Raw genomic sequence first — 16416 nt, 5'->3', positions numbered from 1 at the left:
GGGAGATGTGCAACCTAAAACCATGATTTTATTGGCCACACAAAAGATGTAATCGGCTAATAAACTGGTGTTTTCTTGTTTGCCAGCTGATCACTGGCCCTTTTTATAGTATAAAAGGGCTTTGAGCTGCTACTGTGGGGGTGCTGAAGGGTAATTGGACACTTACTGATAGGTGTTTTCACAGTTTATGCCTTATTGCTTGGGGTCCCAGCTGAAGGGACACTCTGGACAATCCTTATTTGTTAAGGTGGTCCCTTGACAATCTGCTGAATGCAAAAAGGAGAGATCCCTTTAACCTTAGTGTGGTATGTCCATAACATATTAAAAGATAATTTGCTCTAAAATGGAAAAAGCTAAGTAGTTAACCTATAACTTCCTGGCCTGACATGATGAGAGTTGTCCTTTTGCAACGTCTTGGGAGTCACAGGTTGACCTGTCCATTCTTTTGAAGAAATGCTGTTGCTCCTACAGATATATTATTATATGATGACTTTACCCTAAAGGAAGGGTCAGACGTGCCAAATTTTGCTGCGTCTTTGCTTCTGCATATTTTTCTACCCATTGAAGTCAATGGGTAGCAGAATCAGCTGGTAGGGAAATAAGCAGCAGCAAATATGCAGCAAAATATGGCATGTCATCCTACCCTGATATTTGCTCATTTACAGAGATCTGTTTTGCAACATACCGAAATAATATCTATCATAGCCTGGTCAGAATAAATGTTCAGAAAGTCTCATCTGTTCTTGTATTTGCAAATCGTGCTGTTACTTTGTATAAATTTTTGACAGGTATTTGATGTGAATCAGACAACAACTATACCTGTAGATGATTCATAGCTTTCTATATCTCCTCTAATGTATTAAATTACTATTGTTAGTTCATTCCTACAGAAGGACAAATAACTGTATTCTTACTGATGTAATTAGTAGACTATAATCCCAAAGCAACAAACCATACTCATTGGTGTGTGTCGTAATGAACATTGAGCATTTTTGTTACCTTTCTGTTTCTTACATTTAGAATTTACAAGGAGAAGTTACGGGAATATCAGTTTAAACGTCTGAAGTACTATTACGCAGTGGTGGAGTGTGACACCCCAGAGACGGCCAGTAAAATCTACGAGGAGTGCGATGGCTTAGAATTCGAAAGCAGCTGTTCTTTTGTGGATCTAAGGTACAATGTCATGGGAGCTGAACTGCAGTAATCCAGCACGGCCATTACACAATGGTACAGCACTGTCTTATTTTGGTCACGGTGTATGTGGCACTGCAGTTTTGGCAAATAGCTGATCGGCAGGTGTGCCAGGTGTTAATTAAATGGGTTTTCTGGAATCTCTTCATTGATGATCCCACACACTCCCACATCGCAGACCCTGCCTCTGAGAGGCTGCAAATTCAGTGACACCACTGATTTAAACTGGCCGTGGCCCCAGCAGCCTGTTTAGCATCTGCAGCACCAACTCTGGTCACTTTAAATCAGCGAACTGTGGCAGCTGCCAGCACTGACATATTTTTTATTTATTTTTTAAACATATTTTTAATGGATTTTCAATAATACATAGCCAAAACAGAACTGGGACAATCCCCAGTGGAAATATACAATGGCATGGGACCATCACATAGGCATGAGATATGAATAAACAGGAAAGAACAGATAAGCAAATACCCCACAACCCCATCAGGTGAGTGTAACCCTCTAGCAAAATGAGTTTGTGATCTAAGGGGAGAGACATCTGAAGCTTTGATTCCAGGTAGGAAAATAACTCAGTCCCGGATGTCCATGCAGTTTGTGCAGTAAGTCAGTCCCAAATTCCCCACAGTTCGGGCAATGTTCAATTCTATCAGAGTGGTGAGGAGTATGCGGGAGAGAGAACCCATAAGTAACATGATGCATAAGTTTGAATTGCGTTTCTTGCCAGGGTTCACTTATAATTTGTTGAGTCAATGATTCTGACTCCAGCCTGGTTTCCCAGTACAGGAACAGGTAGGATTGCCGTGCATCGCTCCCCTTCCTCTGTACCTGGCCATAAAAGACAGACCGAGAGTGATAAGCGGTATCTGAGGAGATAAAGGAGTCAAAAGAGGTTGAAGCGTGTTCCCTAGTGAAATCCGATAAGCGGGAGGAAAGAAATGCCTTAACCTGACAGTAGGGCAAGAAATGCCCTGCGGAAAGATCATACTGGGTCTGCATTTCAGTAAACGTAAGAAAACGTGGTTTGTAATAGGTGACAGCCAGTGAGAATGCCTTCCTCCCTCCATCGCTGGTACATACCATTATGCTGCCTCTGGGGGAACTCAGGGTGACCCCAAAGGGACATGTGTTTGCTTAGTGCGAACGGAAGCTGCATGGCAGCCCTGCAGGTTTTCCAAGCCGCAATCGTGTCCCTAAGAATAAGGCTATGTTTAATCTGCCGAGACAGGGCACTAAATTTGGTATGCAAAAGGGCGGAAAGATCCCAAGGTCCCAACAATGCGCCTTCTAGGGCCATGTTGGAATATAGATCGCTGCCCCATAGCCAGTCAATGCTGTGACGATAGAGACAGGCCAAATTAAAATGTCTTGCATCAGTGAAATTAATTTCCCCCCCCCTTAACCCTTGGCAGCATTAGTTTACATAAAGTAATCCTGGGTCTTTTATTAGCCCATATAAACCTAGTAAAAGAGGAGGTCAATAAAGTGACATCTCGGTGGTGTAAAAGAACCGGTATTGTTTGGAGAGGGTAAAGCAGCTTGGAAAAACTGAGCATTTTGACCAGGTGACAGCGGGCCAGCAGTGGAAGAGGCAGGGACTCCCACTTACGTAATTCTGCTACAATCTTAGCAATTAAGGGGGAGAAATTCAAAGTATACAAAGAGGAGGGGGTGCGTCGCACCCAAACGCAGAAGAAGTAGTCTGTTTGATAGGTATGTGTAAATCAAAGGTAGTAACATGCGAGCCCGGGGGAAAGAGATCCAGGAGTACACTCTTAGAGACATTAACTCGGTAACCTGAGACCAAGCCAAAATCAGTCAGCCGGTCAAAAACTATAGGCTCATCATGGACTGGGTCCTCTAAAAATAATAGGTCTTCAGCAAATAGGGCATGGGAAACAGTCCTGATTTGCCCCATCTGTCGCCAGTACCCAAGAAAGAGGTTCAATGGCCAGATTAAACAATAAAGGGGAGAGCGGGCAGCCCTGTCTAGTCCCCTTCTGGGGATAGAAGGGGAAAGAGAGGATACCTGGTGTAGCAATTCTAGCTGCTGGAGTGGCATACAGAGGGGACAGGTAGGTCAGGAAAGGGCCACTAAACCCCATTTGCTTCAATACTGACCATAACCAGCCCCACCTCACATGGTCGAACGCCTTTTCCACGTCAATCGACAGTATGTTAGGGGAGGCATGGAGTGTAGGGCGCAAATGTATCTTATCCAGGATAGCAATGACCGTTCTCAGATTCTTAACAGCAGACCGGCCTTTCACAAAGCCCACCTGCAGAGGGGAAATAATGCGAGGCAAAGTCAGCAAGGGTTTTGGACATAATCTTAATGGGAGAGCAGATCTTTTCCCGGCTTTGGTAAAACCTTTATATGTGCCGTGTTCATAGTTTCTTGGATAGGGCCCCCCTGCAGGTAAGAATTGTACAAAGGCAACAAGGCTGAAAAAACTTCCCCCTTCATAATCTTATAGAAGTCACCAGTAAACCCGCAGGCCCCGACGCATTACCAACTGCCAGGCCCTTCACCACTCTGGTCCATTCCTCCTCCATGATTGGAGCATTCAAGGTAGAAAGCTCCTCCTCGGTGAGGGACAGAAGGAGGGCGTTAAACAACCGGTTCTGAGACGGGGACGTCTGATCGTCTACCTCCATATAGAGATCTTGGAAATAAGTGCATAGGATGCCAGATATGATCTTGGGATTTCTGTGTGCCGCTCCATCCCTGTCTTTCAGAACAGGAGTTTGGCAAAACAAGCCAGCAGACGTCCCAGTTTATTGAGGTAGCGGAACAACGAGGCCTTAAAGTGGGTGCGAGACAAATTATATTTCCTTTCGAGCCAAGTGGCATATGCATATCTGGGTCCACGCCTCTTTTAGTTTGGGACAGCGAAGGACGTATAAGCCGATTTAAAGGGGTACTCCGCCCCTAGACATCTTATCCCCTATCCAAAGGATAGGGGATAAGAAGTCAGATCGTGGAGGTCCCTCGCTGGGGACCCCCGGGATCTCGGCTGCAGCACCCACCTGTTGTGACTTCCGCCAGCGATGGAGGCTCTCATCCTAATGGCTCCCGACCACTGTGACGTGAGATCATGACGTCACGACTCCACCCCTGTGTGAAGTCCTGCCCCGCCCCTCAATGCAAGTCTATGGGAGGGGCGTGACGGCCGTCACGATCTCACGTCACCGTGGTCGGGAGCCGTTAGGATGAGAGCCTTCAGCGGTGCCGAAAGCCGCAACAGGTGGGTGCTGCAGCCGAGATCCCGGGGATCCCCAGCGGAGGGATCCCCACGATCTGACATCTTATCCCCTATCCTTTGCAATATGTCGCCAGAGATCCATCAGGGAAGAAGACCCTCAGGAGGGCTGGGTACAAAAGAGCAAAGCGGATACCTCTCCTATGCTGGGTCGTGCAGGTAGGAGCAAGCAATTTGCGCTTCCTGGAAACTTCACCAAACAATAAAAGTTTTGCTCCATCAAACAGAAGGGCATCCCTCCTCTGGCGATAGGCAAGGAGCACTGCGACCTTGTCCATGAAGTCCATGTACTTTACAATTACTTCACAGAGCCCGTTCCTATGGGCCAGGCCAGGGGGTACCCCAGTATCTGGTTCTTGTCGCAACTTTGGACCCAGTCTATGCGCCCTTTCAACGTTGCACACTCTAGGCAATCCAAGAGCCTTCGGTAGGGAGACCTCACAGATATAAAGTAGGCCCTTGGCTGGTTCTGATTCCGGCAGGCCCACCACCCTAATATTACTGCGTCGGGACCTGTTTTCTAGGTATTCTACCTTGTCGCTGAGTCGCCGGCATTCCGCTTCCAGTGCAGAGAAGCGCATTTCAGAGCGCCCGACAGTCTCCTCGGTAGTAACCACCCGCTCTTCCACTGCCGAGAAACGCGCGTCATGCGCCGAGGCCTGTTGTAGTTGGGCCAGGGTGGACTGTATCGTGGCAATAATGGCCTGCTATACCCTCGGCGTAATCGACTTCGCCACTTCATCGGCCAGTCAGGTGTAGTCAAGGCGGGAAGGCTCATACTCATCTCCTCCATCTGCTGACCCTACATCTGAGGTTGCAGAAGAAGCAGCATGGCTGGAGGCAGGAGAGGCAGCCATGCTGGATCTGCTGCTGTGACCTGTCAGAGGTTTCCCCTTGTTCTTTTGGCGAGATGTCCGGCCCATAGGGAGAAGAAAGCATTTTATATATACCCCTCCGTCGGCCAGGGTGAGTTCTGGGGTCTCAATCGTAAGATTGCGGGTAGAAATGACCGGGAATTAGCGTGCCGGCAGGGAGCTTGCTTCACCACGCGTCCCCACTGCATGGTGCCGGAACCGGAAGTCCCAGCACTGATATTTTAACTCCCCCACCCTCTTCCCCTCCCACTGATCCTCTTGCTGTTACCTGTCATGTGTCCCCCGGAGGCTCAGGTGCATGGACATGGTGGGTCCAATGTCCACTGACATAAGGACCTACAGTGACCCTGCACCTGAGCATGCATAAATCATAAATGGCTCCAAGGCTTGTGTACAGTGCTTGGAGCAGTCTGTGAGCCGCTTGTCACACAAAGAAAGTGGCCTGCAAGGAAGCGCACTCCCCAAATCCCGATTACCTGTCCCTCTGCTGCTATGCAGACAAGGAGTGACGTCAGCGGCCCGGCCATGCTCTGTAACAGCAGAGCAGCGGTCAGTAACCTAGGCAATTAGCAGTAAACAATGGCAACAGTGGATAGGCACAACATATAAGTAGGCAATTCTGCTAATAAAAATGTATAAATGAAGCCTGTGGTCGCATGATGCATGCAAGTAACAGCTTAGTATGTAAGTTGGCTCTAAAATTAGTTTCTGTCTGTGCTTCCTTTCAGGTTTGTCCCTGATGATGTGCAGTTTGATGATGAACCAAAGGACTCTGCTGTGGATGTAGACCTTTCTGCTTATCAGCCAAAGTATTTTACTTCTGCAGCTGTGGTAACATCTAAGGTGCGTCTGGGGTTTGCTATTCAAACTTTCACTAGCTGTAAGGTTTGCATGTGTTTTTATATATGCTTATTGTACATTATGTTAACATTAAACATTAACCTTTGTAATATACTTCATCATGGCTTATAAAATCATGGCTTTGTACAAGCATGGGCAAAGTCCAGTAAGTGAGGGTGGGCTAGCACTCCTCTGTGCTCTCTCCTGTCTCATATCACTCCTCTGTGCTCTCTCCTGTCTGATAGCACTCCTTTATGCTCTCTCCTGTCTGATAGGACTCCTCTGTGCTATCTCCTGTCTCATAGTACTTCTCTGTGCTCTCTCCTGTCTAATAGCACTCCTCTGTGCTATCTCCTGTCTCATAGTACTTCTCTGTGCTCTCTCCTGTCTGATAGGACTCCTCTGTGCTTTCTCCTGTCTGATAATACTCTCCTGTGCTCTCTCCTGTCTGATAGTACTCCTTTGTGCTCTCCCCGGTCATATAGCACTCCTCTGTGCTCTCTCCTGTCTGATAGTACTCTTCTGTGCTCTCTCCTGTCTGATAGTACTCCTCTGTGCTCTCCCCGGTCATATAGCACTCCTCTCTGCTCTCTCCTGTCTGACAGTACTCCTCTGTGCTCTCCCCTGTCATATAGCACTCCTCTGTGCTCTCTCCTGTCTGATAGCACTCCTCTGTGCTCTCTCTCCTGTCTGATAGTACTCCTCTGTGTCCTCTCTCCTGTCTGATAGAACTCCTCTCTGCGCTCTCTCCATCTGATAGTACTCCTCTGTGCTCTCTCCTGTCTGAAAGTACTCCTCTGTGCTCTCTTCTTTCTTATAGCACTCCTCTGTGCTCTCTCCTGTCTCATAGCACTCCTCTGTGCTCTCTCCTCTCTGATAGTACTCCTCCGTGCTCTCTCCTGTCTGATAGCACTCCCCTGTGCTCTCTCCGGTCTGATAGTACTCCCCTGTGCTCTCTACTGTCTGATAGCACTCCTTTATGCTCTCTCCTGTCTGATAGGACTCCTCTGTGCTATCTCCTGTCTCATAGTACTTCTCTGTGCTCTCTCCTGTCTGATAGCACTCCTCTGTGCTATCTCCTGTCTCATAGTACTTCTCTGTGCTCTCTCCTGTCTGATAGGACTCCTCTGTGCTTTCTCCTGTCTGATAGTACTCTCCTGTGCTCTATCCTGTCTGATAGTACTCCTTTGTGCTCTCCCCGGTCATATAGCACTCCTCTGTGCTCTCTCCTGTCTGATAGTACTCTTCTGTGCTCTCTCCTGTCTGATAGTACTCCTCTGTGCTCTCCCGGTCATATAGCACTCTTCTCTGCTCTCTCCTGTCTGACAGTACTCCTCTGTGCTCTCCCCTGTCATATAGCACTCCTCTGTGCTCACTCCTCTGTGCTCTCTCTCCTGTCTGATAGTACTCCTCTGTGTTCTCTCTCCTGTCTGATAGCACTCGTCTCTGCGCTCTCTCCATCTGATAGTACTCCTCTGTGCTCTCTTCTGTCTGAAAGTACTCCTCTGTGCTATCTCCTGTCTGATAGTACTCCTCTGTGCTCTCTTCTTTCTCATAGCACTCCTCTGTGCTTTCTCCTGTCTCCTAGCACTCCTGTGTGCTCTCTCCTCTCTGATAGTACTCCTCCGTGCTCTCTCCTGTCTGATAGCACTCCCCTGTGCTCTCTCCGGTCTGATAATACTCCCCTGTGCGCTCTCCTGTCTGATAGGACTCATCTGTGCTATCTCCTGTCTCATAGTACTCCTCTGTGCTCTCTCCTGTCTCATAGTACTCCTCTGTGCTCTCTCCTGTCTGATAGCACTCCTCTGTGCTCTCTCCTGTCTGATAGTACTCTTCTGTGCTCTCTCCTGTCTCATAGTACTCCTTTGTGCTCTCCCCAGTCATATAGCACTCCTCTGTGCTCTCTCCTGTCTGATAGTACTCTTCTGTGCTCTCTCCTGTCTGACAGTACTCCTCTGTGCTCTCTCCTGTCTGGTAGTACTCCTCTGTGCTCTCTCATTCTCTCATATCTGATAGCACTCTTCTGTGCTCTCTCCTGTCTTTTAGGACTCCTCTGCGCTCTCTCCTGTCTGATAGTACTCCTGTGCTCTCTCTTGTCTGATAGTACTCCTCCGTGCTCTCCCCTGTCTGATAGTACTCCTCTGTGTTCTCTCATTCTCTCATGTCTGATAGGACTCCTCTGTGCTCTCTCCTGTCTGATAGGACCTTCTCTGTGCCCTCTCCTGTCTGATAGGACTTTTCTGTGCTCTCTCCTGTCTGATAGTACTCCTCTGTGCTCTCTCATGTCTGGTAGCACTCTTCTCTGCTTTCTTCTGTCTTTTAGGACTCCTCTGTGCTCTCTCCTGTCTGATAGTACTCCTCTGTGCTCTCTCCTGTGTGATAGTACTCCTCTGTGCTCTCTCCTGTGTGATAGTACTCCTCTGTGCTCTCTCCTGTCTGATAGTACTCCTCTGTGCTCTCTCCTGTCTGATAGCACTCCTCTGTGCTCTCTCCTATCAGACAGGAGAGAGCACAGAGTAGTGCTAGCCCACCCTCACTTACTGGACTTAGCCTGTGCTTTAGCTTTAACAAAGCCATGATTTCTATAAAAAGAAAATACATTTTTCTTATGAAGTGTATTAGAAAGGTTAATGTTTTGCCGACATGTACAACATATAAAAAGTTTTTGTATTTGACAGTGCACATTTAAATATTCCCAAAATTGCAATCTCTAATATCCATAGCATTTATTAGAAAAGAGGATGAAACACACACCTTAAGGACTATGATAGAAAGCTGGATGCAGACAGGTTTCTAGGGCTCCAACTATATAGCCAAAGAACAGATAACTGTATGCATAATGTTATATAGCAAATCAGCACCTTTATAATCCTAACGCGCTCACAGGCGCGCACAAAGGAAGAAGACAAGATCAGCTGGACCAGTGGTTCTTAACCTTGTTGGAGGAACTGAACCCCACCAGTTTCATATGCGCATTCACCGAACCCCTCTGAATTGGAAAAATAAAATATGATTTTTTCAAATTCAAAACAGGTATATATTTAAGTATATATTTATACATAGGTGCACAAAATGAACAAAACCATTAAGAACAAAGAACAAAACCATGAAAACATGATTTTCACACAAAAACATAATGAATATTTACTGCAAATCAGTGTGACTTCTGCTGTTGTCTTTCAGAGACCAGTTCAAAAATACGCGGCTTTACCTTGGCAAGTGCCACTCTCATGTCATTTTCGCAACAATGGCAGTGTTCCCCCACATTAGGCAGACAGTGTTCCCCTATATTAGGCAGACAGTGTTCCCCCACATTAGGCAGGCAGTGTTCCCCTACATTAGGCAGGCTGTGTTCCCCCACATTAGGCAGGCTGTTTTCCCCCCACATTAGGCAGGCAGTGTTTCCCCCCCCCCCCACATTAGGCAGGCAGTGCCCCCCCCCCCCACATTAGGCAGGCAGTGCCCCCCCCCCCACATTAGGCAGGCAGTGTTCCCCCCACATTAGGCAGGCAGTGTTCCCCCACATTAGGCATACAGTGTTCCCCCCCACATTAGGCAGGCAGTGTTCCCCCCACATTAGGCAGGCAGTGTTCCCCCAAATTAGGCAGACAGTGTTCCCCCACATTATGTAGGCCAGTGGTCTTCAACTTGCGGACCTCCAGATGTTGCAAAACTACAACTCCCAACATGCCCGGACAGCCAACGGCAGTGTTCCCCCACAGACATACAGCCTCCAGCCATATACAGTGTATGGCTAGAGGCTGTATGCCTGTGTACTGCCCACTTCAGTGCTCCGACCACCGCTCCGGCTATAGCAGTAGGTCTCGGGACTGGTGGTCGGAGCACCGAAGATGACGTGCCGCTGTTCACTTACCAAGCTGGCCAGCGCACGTCGTCTTCCTGCTCTATCCTCTGGTCCTCGGCGCCTTCGTTTCCATGGGTGCACGCACAGGACGTCAGTGACGTCTTGGTGGCCATGCGTTTTTAAACTTAACGCGGGGCCGCAGGGAGTTAATAGTGATGGGGGGAATTGCCCCATCGCTACAGGATGGGCAAACACCGGCTCTACTCGGGGCCGCGGGCCAGCTCGGGGCCCCAAGCAATTGCTTGGTTTGCCTGTCCTGTTGCGACCTCCCCCGCTGAACCCCCGGGACTGACTCACCGAACCCCTGGGGTTCGATCGAACCCAGGTTAAGAACCACTGAGCTGGACAAACAAGTGCAGGCACAGTGGGATACCGAGCGCTGAGCGGACATGTTAAAAGTGGGTAACAGCGCAAGCGCACAGATGTATCAGGCGCTGCACGGATATATTAATGACTGGCAGCGGTATTAGGACAGCCTGCACAGGCACAATATCATCATGAACATAAGGTAGACATATTAATTACTGGTAATAAATATTGGCGCACCAATAATTAGGGCAAAATAGTAACTAAGGTAAGTATAGGCATATCAAAAAAATTATGAATAAATAGTTGGCCAGATATAAAAGCATAAGAGAGTCCCATGCAAACAATTACAAATCAGCCGGACACAACACTCTGAAAACCCCCTCCAGGGCTTCATGCTCTACAATTTAGCATATACTGTGCATCAGTTGGAGCCGGGTAGGAAGTGCACAAAACCCTCCACCAAAGGAGAGGGTATGCACCTACCTACACGGTACCTATTTACTGGGGGTTGGCATCATGGTGCCACACTCACCATATATCATCGGACCCAAATACGAAGTTATTATTCACCGCACATATGTAAAAGTGCCCTGAACTGTAAAAAAAAGAAAAGCTTCATGGCGGTTTAGCCAGATGATCGCCGTAGGGTCTTTGAAGAGTTTTTCAAGTATATGAGCACGCAGGGTCCGTCCAACCATCTCTGAAAGATTAAAAAGGAGGAGATAAAAATCTCATATTGCGCAAATTTATCATTAATACATACAGGGAAATGGACAATTCACATAATCAGCGTTCATCCCATTTGGGCGGAGAGTCTGTAAATCATAAATCCATTGTAGTTCACGACATTTAAGAGATGCAATACGATTACCTCTTCTTTTGAAGGGAGGGATGTGGTCTACCAGGGTGAATCTTAGGTCCCGCTCTATGGCCCTGATTTACTAACATAATCCCGACTCTTTGTGTTATGCGACACAATTTTTTTCGCACGTCCTCTGCGACACTTTGTGCAACACATTTTACTGGTCAAAACCCGACGGTTTTCCAAATTACTCTGAGTATTTTTTTAACCCGACTAAAGAGGCGTGGTTTGCATAATTCAAATCCTGTTAGTTTCTCCCCTTGGTAGCTTTTTTATATTAATTATTTTTTTTGTTTTTTTGGGAAATTCTTTTTTTTTTTTTTTACTTTTTGTTTGTTAACCCATTAAAGGGGTACTCCGGTGGAAAACTGTTTTTTTTTTTTTAATGAACTGGTGCCAGAAAGTTAAACAGATTTGTAAATAACTATTGAAAAATCTTTACCCTTCCAGTACTTATTAGCGGCTGTATGCTACAGAGGAAATTCTATTGTTTTTGAATTTCTTTTTTGTCTTGCCCACAGTGCTCTCTACTGACACCTCTGTCCATATCAGGAACTGTCCAGAGCAGCATAGGGGATTTTCTCCTGCTCTGGACAGTTCCTGATACGGGCATCAGGTGTCAGCAGAGAGCACTGTGGACAAGACAAAAAAGAAATTAAAAAAGAAAAGAATTTCCTCTGTAGTATACAGCTGCTAATAAGTGCTGGAAGGGTAAATAGTTTTTAATAGAAGTAATTTACAAATCTGTTTAACTTTGTGGCACCAGTTGATTTAAAAAAAAGAATGTTTTCCTCCGGAGTACCCCTTTATCGACCATGAATGTAAAGTTACGTCCTGGTGCAGAGTTACTTTGCTTTATTTATTTGCTCTACGCTTTATTTTTCCTGTACTACACTTTTTTTTCCCCAGTGCGACAGAATTTAATATCATGCGACAGAATTTTGCCGACATTTGCGAAACATTGATAAATACGTGTGAGAAAAAATAGTCGGGGGGAAAAAAAACACTCTGAAAATATCCCAACACTCTTAGTAAATCAGGGCCAGTATGTCCATCTTCCACAAAATATTTCAGTACTGGGAGGTCCAATCTCCCCTTACGAATAGTGTACTGGTGCTGGTTGAGCCGGACCTTATACTCACCCGTGGTTCCCCCACATATAGTTAATTACATGGACACATCAAGATATAAATTACGTAGCTATAGGAACATGTGAAATAATGGGTTAATTTGTAGACTTTGCCAGTTGTAGGATGGGTAAATATTGGCCCTTTGATCATTCTAGGACAGTTAACCCCTTAACGACCACAGACATATATTTACATCTGTGGCCGCCTCCCGATCTATGAAGCGCGCTCAGTAGCTGAGCGCGCTTCCTATCTGTAGGGTCCCGGTTGCCATCAGCAACCAGGACCCACGGCTAATAACGGACATCTGATGTCCGGTATTAACAATTTAGATGCCGCGATCAAAGTTGATTGTGGCGTCTAAAACGAGAGAATACACTGCCGGAGCTGTTCGGGACCGGTGCGGTGAAATCGCGGTGTCCCGAAAAGCAGAGAGGACAAAGGGAGGCGTCTTACCTTCTTCCCAGCTGTCCGATCGGCCTTTGATTGCTCCAAGCCTGAAATCCAGGCTTGAGCAATCGCAGAAAACACTGATCAATGCATTCCTATGGCAATGCATTGAACAGTGCCTGCAATCAGTATATGCAATGTTACAGTCCCTAGAGGGGACCCCTTCCCTAATAAAAATGAGAATCACCCCCCTTTTCCCATTTAAAAAAAAAGTGTGTAAATAAAAACAAACATCACCGCGTGCGTAAATGTCCGAACCATAAGAATATATTGTTGATTAAACTGCACGGTCAATGGCGTACACGCATAAAAATTCCAAAGTCCAAAATAGAGTATTTTTGTTCACTTTTTATACCCTGCGATCAAAAAAAAAATGGTACCGATAAAAACTTCAGATCACTGCGCAAAAAAATGAACCCTCATACAGCCCTGTTCAGGGAAAAATAAAAAAGTTATAGGGGTCAGAAGATGAAAATTTTAAACGTATTAATTATCGTGCATGTAGTTAAGATTTTTTTTTTCCAGAAGTACGAGAAAATCAAACCTATATAAGAAGGGTATCATTTTAATCGTTAACAGAATAAAGATAAGGTGTCATTTTTGCCGAAAAATGTACTGTGTAGAAACGGAAGCCCCAAAAAGTTACAAAATGGCGTTTTTTCTTCAATTTTGTCGCACAATGATTTTTTTTTTCTATTTTGCTGTAGAATTTTCGGTAAAATGACTGATGTCATTACAAAGTAGAATTGTTTGTGCAAAAAAAAGCCATCAAATGGGTTTTTAGGTGCAAAATTGAAAGGGTTATAATTTTTAAAATCTAAGGAGGAAAAAAACTAAAGTTCAAAAACTGAAAAACGCTTGGTCCTTAAAGGGGTTCTCCACCATAAGGTGATTTTAGTACGTACCTGGCAGGCAGTAATGGACATGCTTAGGAAGGATCTGCGCTTGTCTTGGGACTAAATGGCTATGTTGTGAGATTACCATAACACTGTGAACTTGTATTTCCTGTTTGACTTTTCTTTTTTTGACTACAAATCCCACAATGCCATTTTACTCCCTCCCACACATCAGCCACCCCACCCATTTAAACATTAATGAGCTGCATCCATTCAAAGACCTGTGGTTTTCAATCAGGGTGCCTACAGCTGTTACATTAGTTGCAGATTGATCTTTCTCCCACCAAGCGATCGCTCCACCCATTGAAGCAGACAGGCTCCCTGTCGTCAGGTCTCGGCCGCATTGCAACCTGGGAAAAATCTGAGACAACAGTCATTTTGTATGCTGGTAGAAACAAATATTTGGGTGAAAATCACAGAAGAAGAATTGTGAGACAACCGTCACACACAGGTACAGACACTATGTTATTAACTACACTAACTTTACAGCCCCTGTAGCATAGTCAAATAAAAAATAAAAATCCTGGAATACCCCTTTAAGGAATGAATACAGTGGCAACATGATCCCTTATTTTTAACTGTTAGGTATCATTGCTTATCACTAGCCCTAGTAGAGACCCGTTCCGACCCATTTACTTCCTTTGTGCGCTCTGGTGAGTACAATGGCACCTATCTGCGTCCTTGCTATTTTTTATTATGCATGCAGTCTCTGCCCGCGGTCCCGCCATTGTAAGTCACTTTGTCACTTGCACTTTTGTCACTTTATGCATTTTATTATATATTACACTGGAATCTATGGAAGCATTTTTGTATATTGATCAGGATTATCTTCACATTTAATGTATGTTTTTATGATAATGTAAATATATGAATTAGCATATTTTATCACTGATATCACTTCCTAAATGTTATATACCGTACATATATCATATTTGCACTTTGTATTTGCTTAAAGATGGCTGCTATGTGGCAGCTGAAACGTCGCCTGACGTTTTTGATGGAATAAAATGCTACTCGCTTTATTTCACTAATTTGGAGTGCTGCAGTGATCTGTTCTTTGGCCATAGTATTTATTAGCCATACCTGCTCGAAAAAATAATGCTTTCTTTACTACATCATAGTTGAGCACCACATGTGATAAAATATAGGCTCACCTACCCAAAAGTATGTGAACATTGTATCAGTCTTAGAATTGTTCATTTGTTTTTAGGTGGAGCTAACTTGGGATGAAACTGATCAGGAGCGAGTCACAACTTTAAATAGACCCTTCAATAAAAAAGAAATCCTTGACATGGATTTTCAGGCATATTTAGCATCCTCCAGTGAAGAAGAGGAAGATGAGGAGATTGCACAAGGTACATTCATTCACTCAGGTCTAGAAGAATAGAATCTCTTGTAGATATGATTTCTCAAAGTTGGAGGTTGAACTATTAGTAAGTAAGAAATCACTAAATATATAAATATATCTACAGTATCTAACTCCTACCTGCCTTGTAGCAGTTATGTGTATGTGTATGTGTGTGTATGTGTATATATATATATATATATATATATATATATATGTATATATATATATATTAGTACTCTATAGCAAGACCAAGTAAATCAATCCATCCTCCAATCTACACCTTTTCTGAATTCAGACCCCAGACAAGACCCCTAAATAACTTTTATTGGACACTGTCATTGGGACTTTTTTTTTATAATGTAGATTTTATTATACGTATAGTTGCAATAAACATTGGTTACAAAATATGTATATTTTGGGGTAAAAAAAAGTGCTTCTTACCACTCTGGTCTTGTCCCCGCAGCTATTGCCTGTGGATCTGTCTTGTCTGTGCGGAGACAAAATACAGGAAGTGTGTGCGGACATGTAGGGCTCTGTTCAGTCTTGTTCTGCTTGTCAATCAGCCTGCTGTGTGAGCCAGGGACATGTCACAAAGCGAGTCTTGCTTCCCATCAGTGTACAGAGCCCTGCTTGTCCTCAGTGTACAGAGCCCTGCTTGTCCTCAGTGCGCAGAGCCCTGCTTGTCCTCAGTGCGCAGAGCCCTGCTTGTCCTCAGTGCGCAGAGCCCTGCTTGTCCTCAGTGCGCAGAGCCCTGCTTGTCCTCAGTGCGCAGAGCCCTGCTTGTCCTCAGTGCGCAGAGCCCTGCTTGTCCTCAGTGCGCAGAGCCCTGCTTGTCCTCAGTGCCCAGAGCCCTGCTTTTCCTCAGTGCCCAGAGCCCTGCTTGTCCTCAGTGCCCAGAGCCCTGATTGTCCTCAGTGCCCAGAGCCCTGCTTGTCCTCAGTGCCCAGAGCCCTGCTTGTCCTCAGTGTGCAGAGCCCTGCTTGTCCTCAGTGTGCAGAGCCCTGCTTGTCCTCAGTGCGCAGAGCCCTGCTTCTCCTCAGTGCGCAGAGCCCTGCTTGTCCTCAGTGTGCAGAGCCCTGCTTCTCCTCAGTGTGCAGAGCCCTGCTTCTCCTCAGTGTGCAGAGCCCTGCTTCTCCTCAGTGTGCAGAGCCCTGCTTCTCCTCAGTGTACAGAGCCCTGCTTGTCCTGAGTGCACAAAGCAAGGGATTTCAGCGCCAAAGAGGATGAAAACCAGGATTTAAACCCTTAAGGATGCCATCAGCAGCCAGGAGTCAGTGTGACGTCCTGCATTAACCCTTCAGACTAGAGCTGGGCAGTATGACCAAAAATGTGTAGCACGGTATTTTTGTAAATGAGTGCGGTTCCACGGTACTTAATGGTATTTCCCCCC

At 45.7% G+C, this 16416-nt stretch overlaps 1 protein-coding gene across 3 annotated transcripts in view; it reads left to right on the top strand.

The window, feature by feature from the left end:
• ESF1 (ESF1 nucleolar pre-rRNA processing protein homolog) overlaps positions 1-16416 on the top strand; it is an 80138-nt gene that overhangs the window by 25837 nt on the left and 37885 nt on the right. For all 3 annotated transcript variants that reach the window (XM_056567884.1, XM_056567883.1, XM_056567882.1), the window contains exons 6-8: positions 1021-1173; positions 6058-6172; positions 14889-15033. In XM_056567884.1, the coding sequence (XP_056423859.1) occupies positions 1021-1173; positions 6058-6172; positions 14889-15033 (413 nt within the window). The remainder of the gene's footprint in view (positions 1-1020; positions 1174-6057; positions 6173-14888; positions 15034-16416) is intronic.

This window comes from Hyla sarda, chromosome 3 (genome assembly GCF_029499605.1).
Source record: "Hyla sarda isolate aHylSar1 chromosome 3, aHylSar1.hap1, whole genome shotgun sequence".
NCBI lineage: Eukaryota > Metazoa > Chordata > Amphibia > Anura > Hylidae > Hyla > Hyla sarda.
The sequence above is the reverse complement of the archived record's forward strand: the minus strand, read 5'-3'. Positions and strand labels throughout refer to the sequence as shown.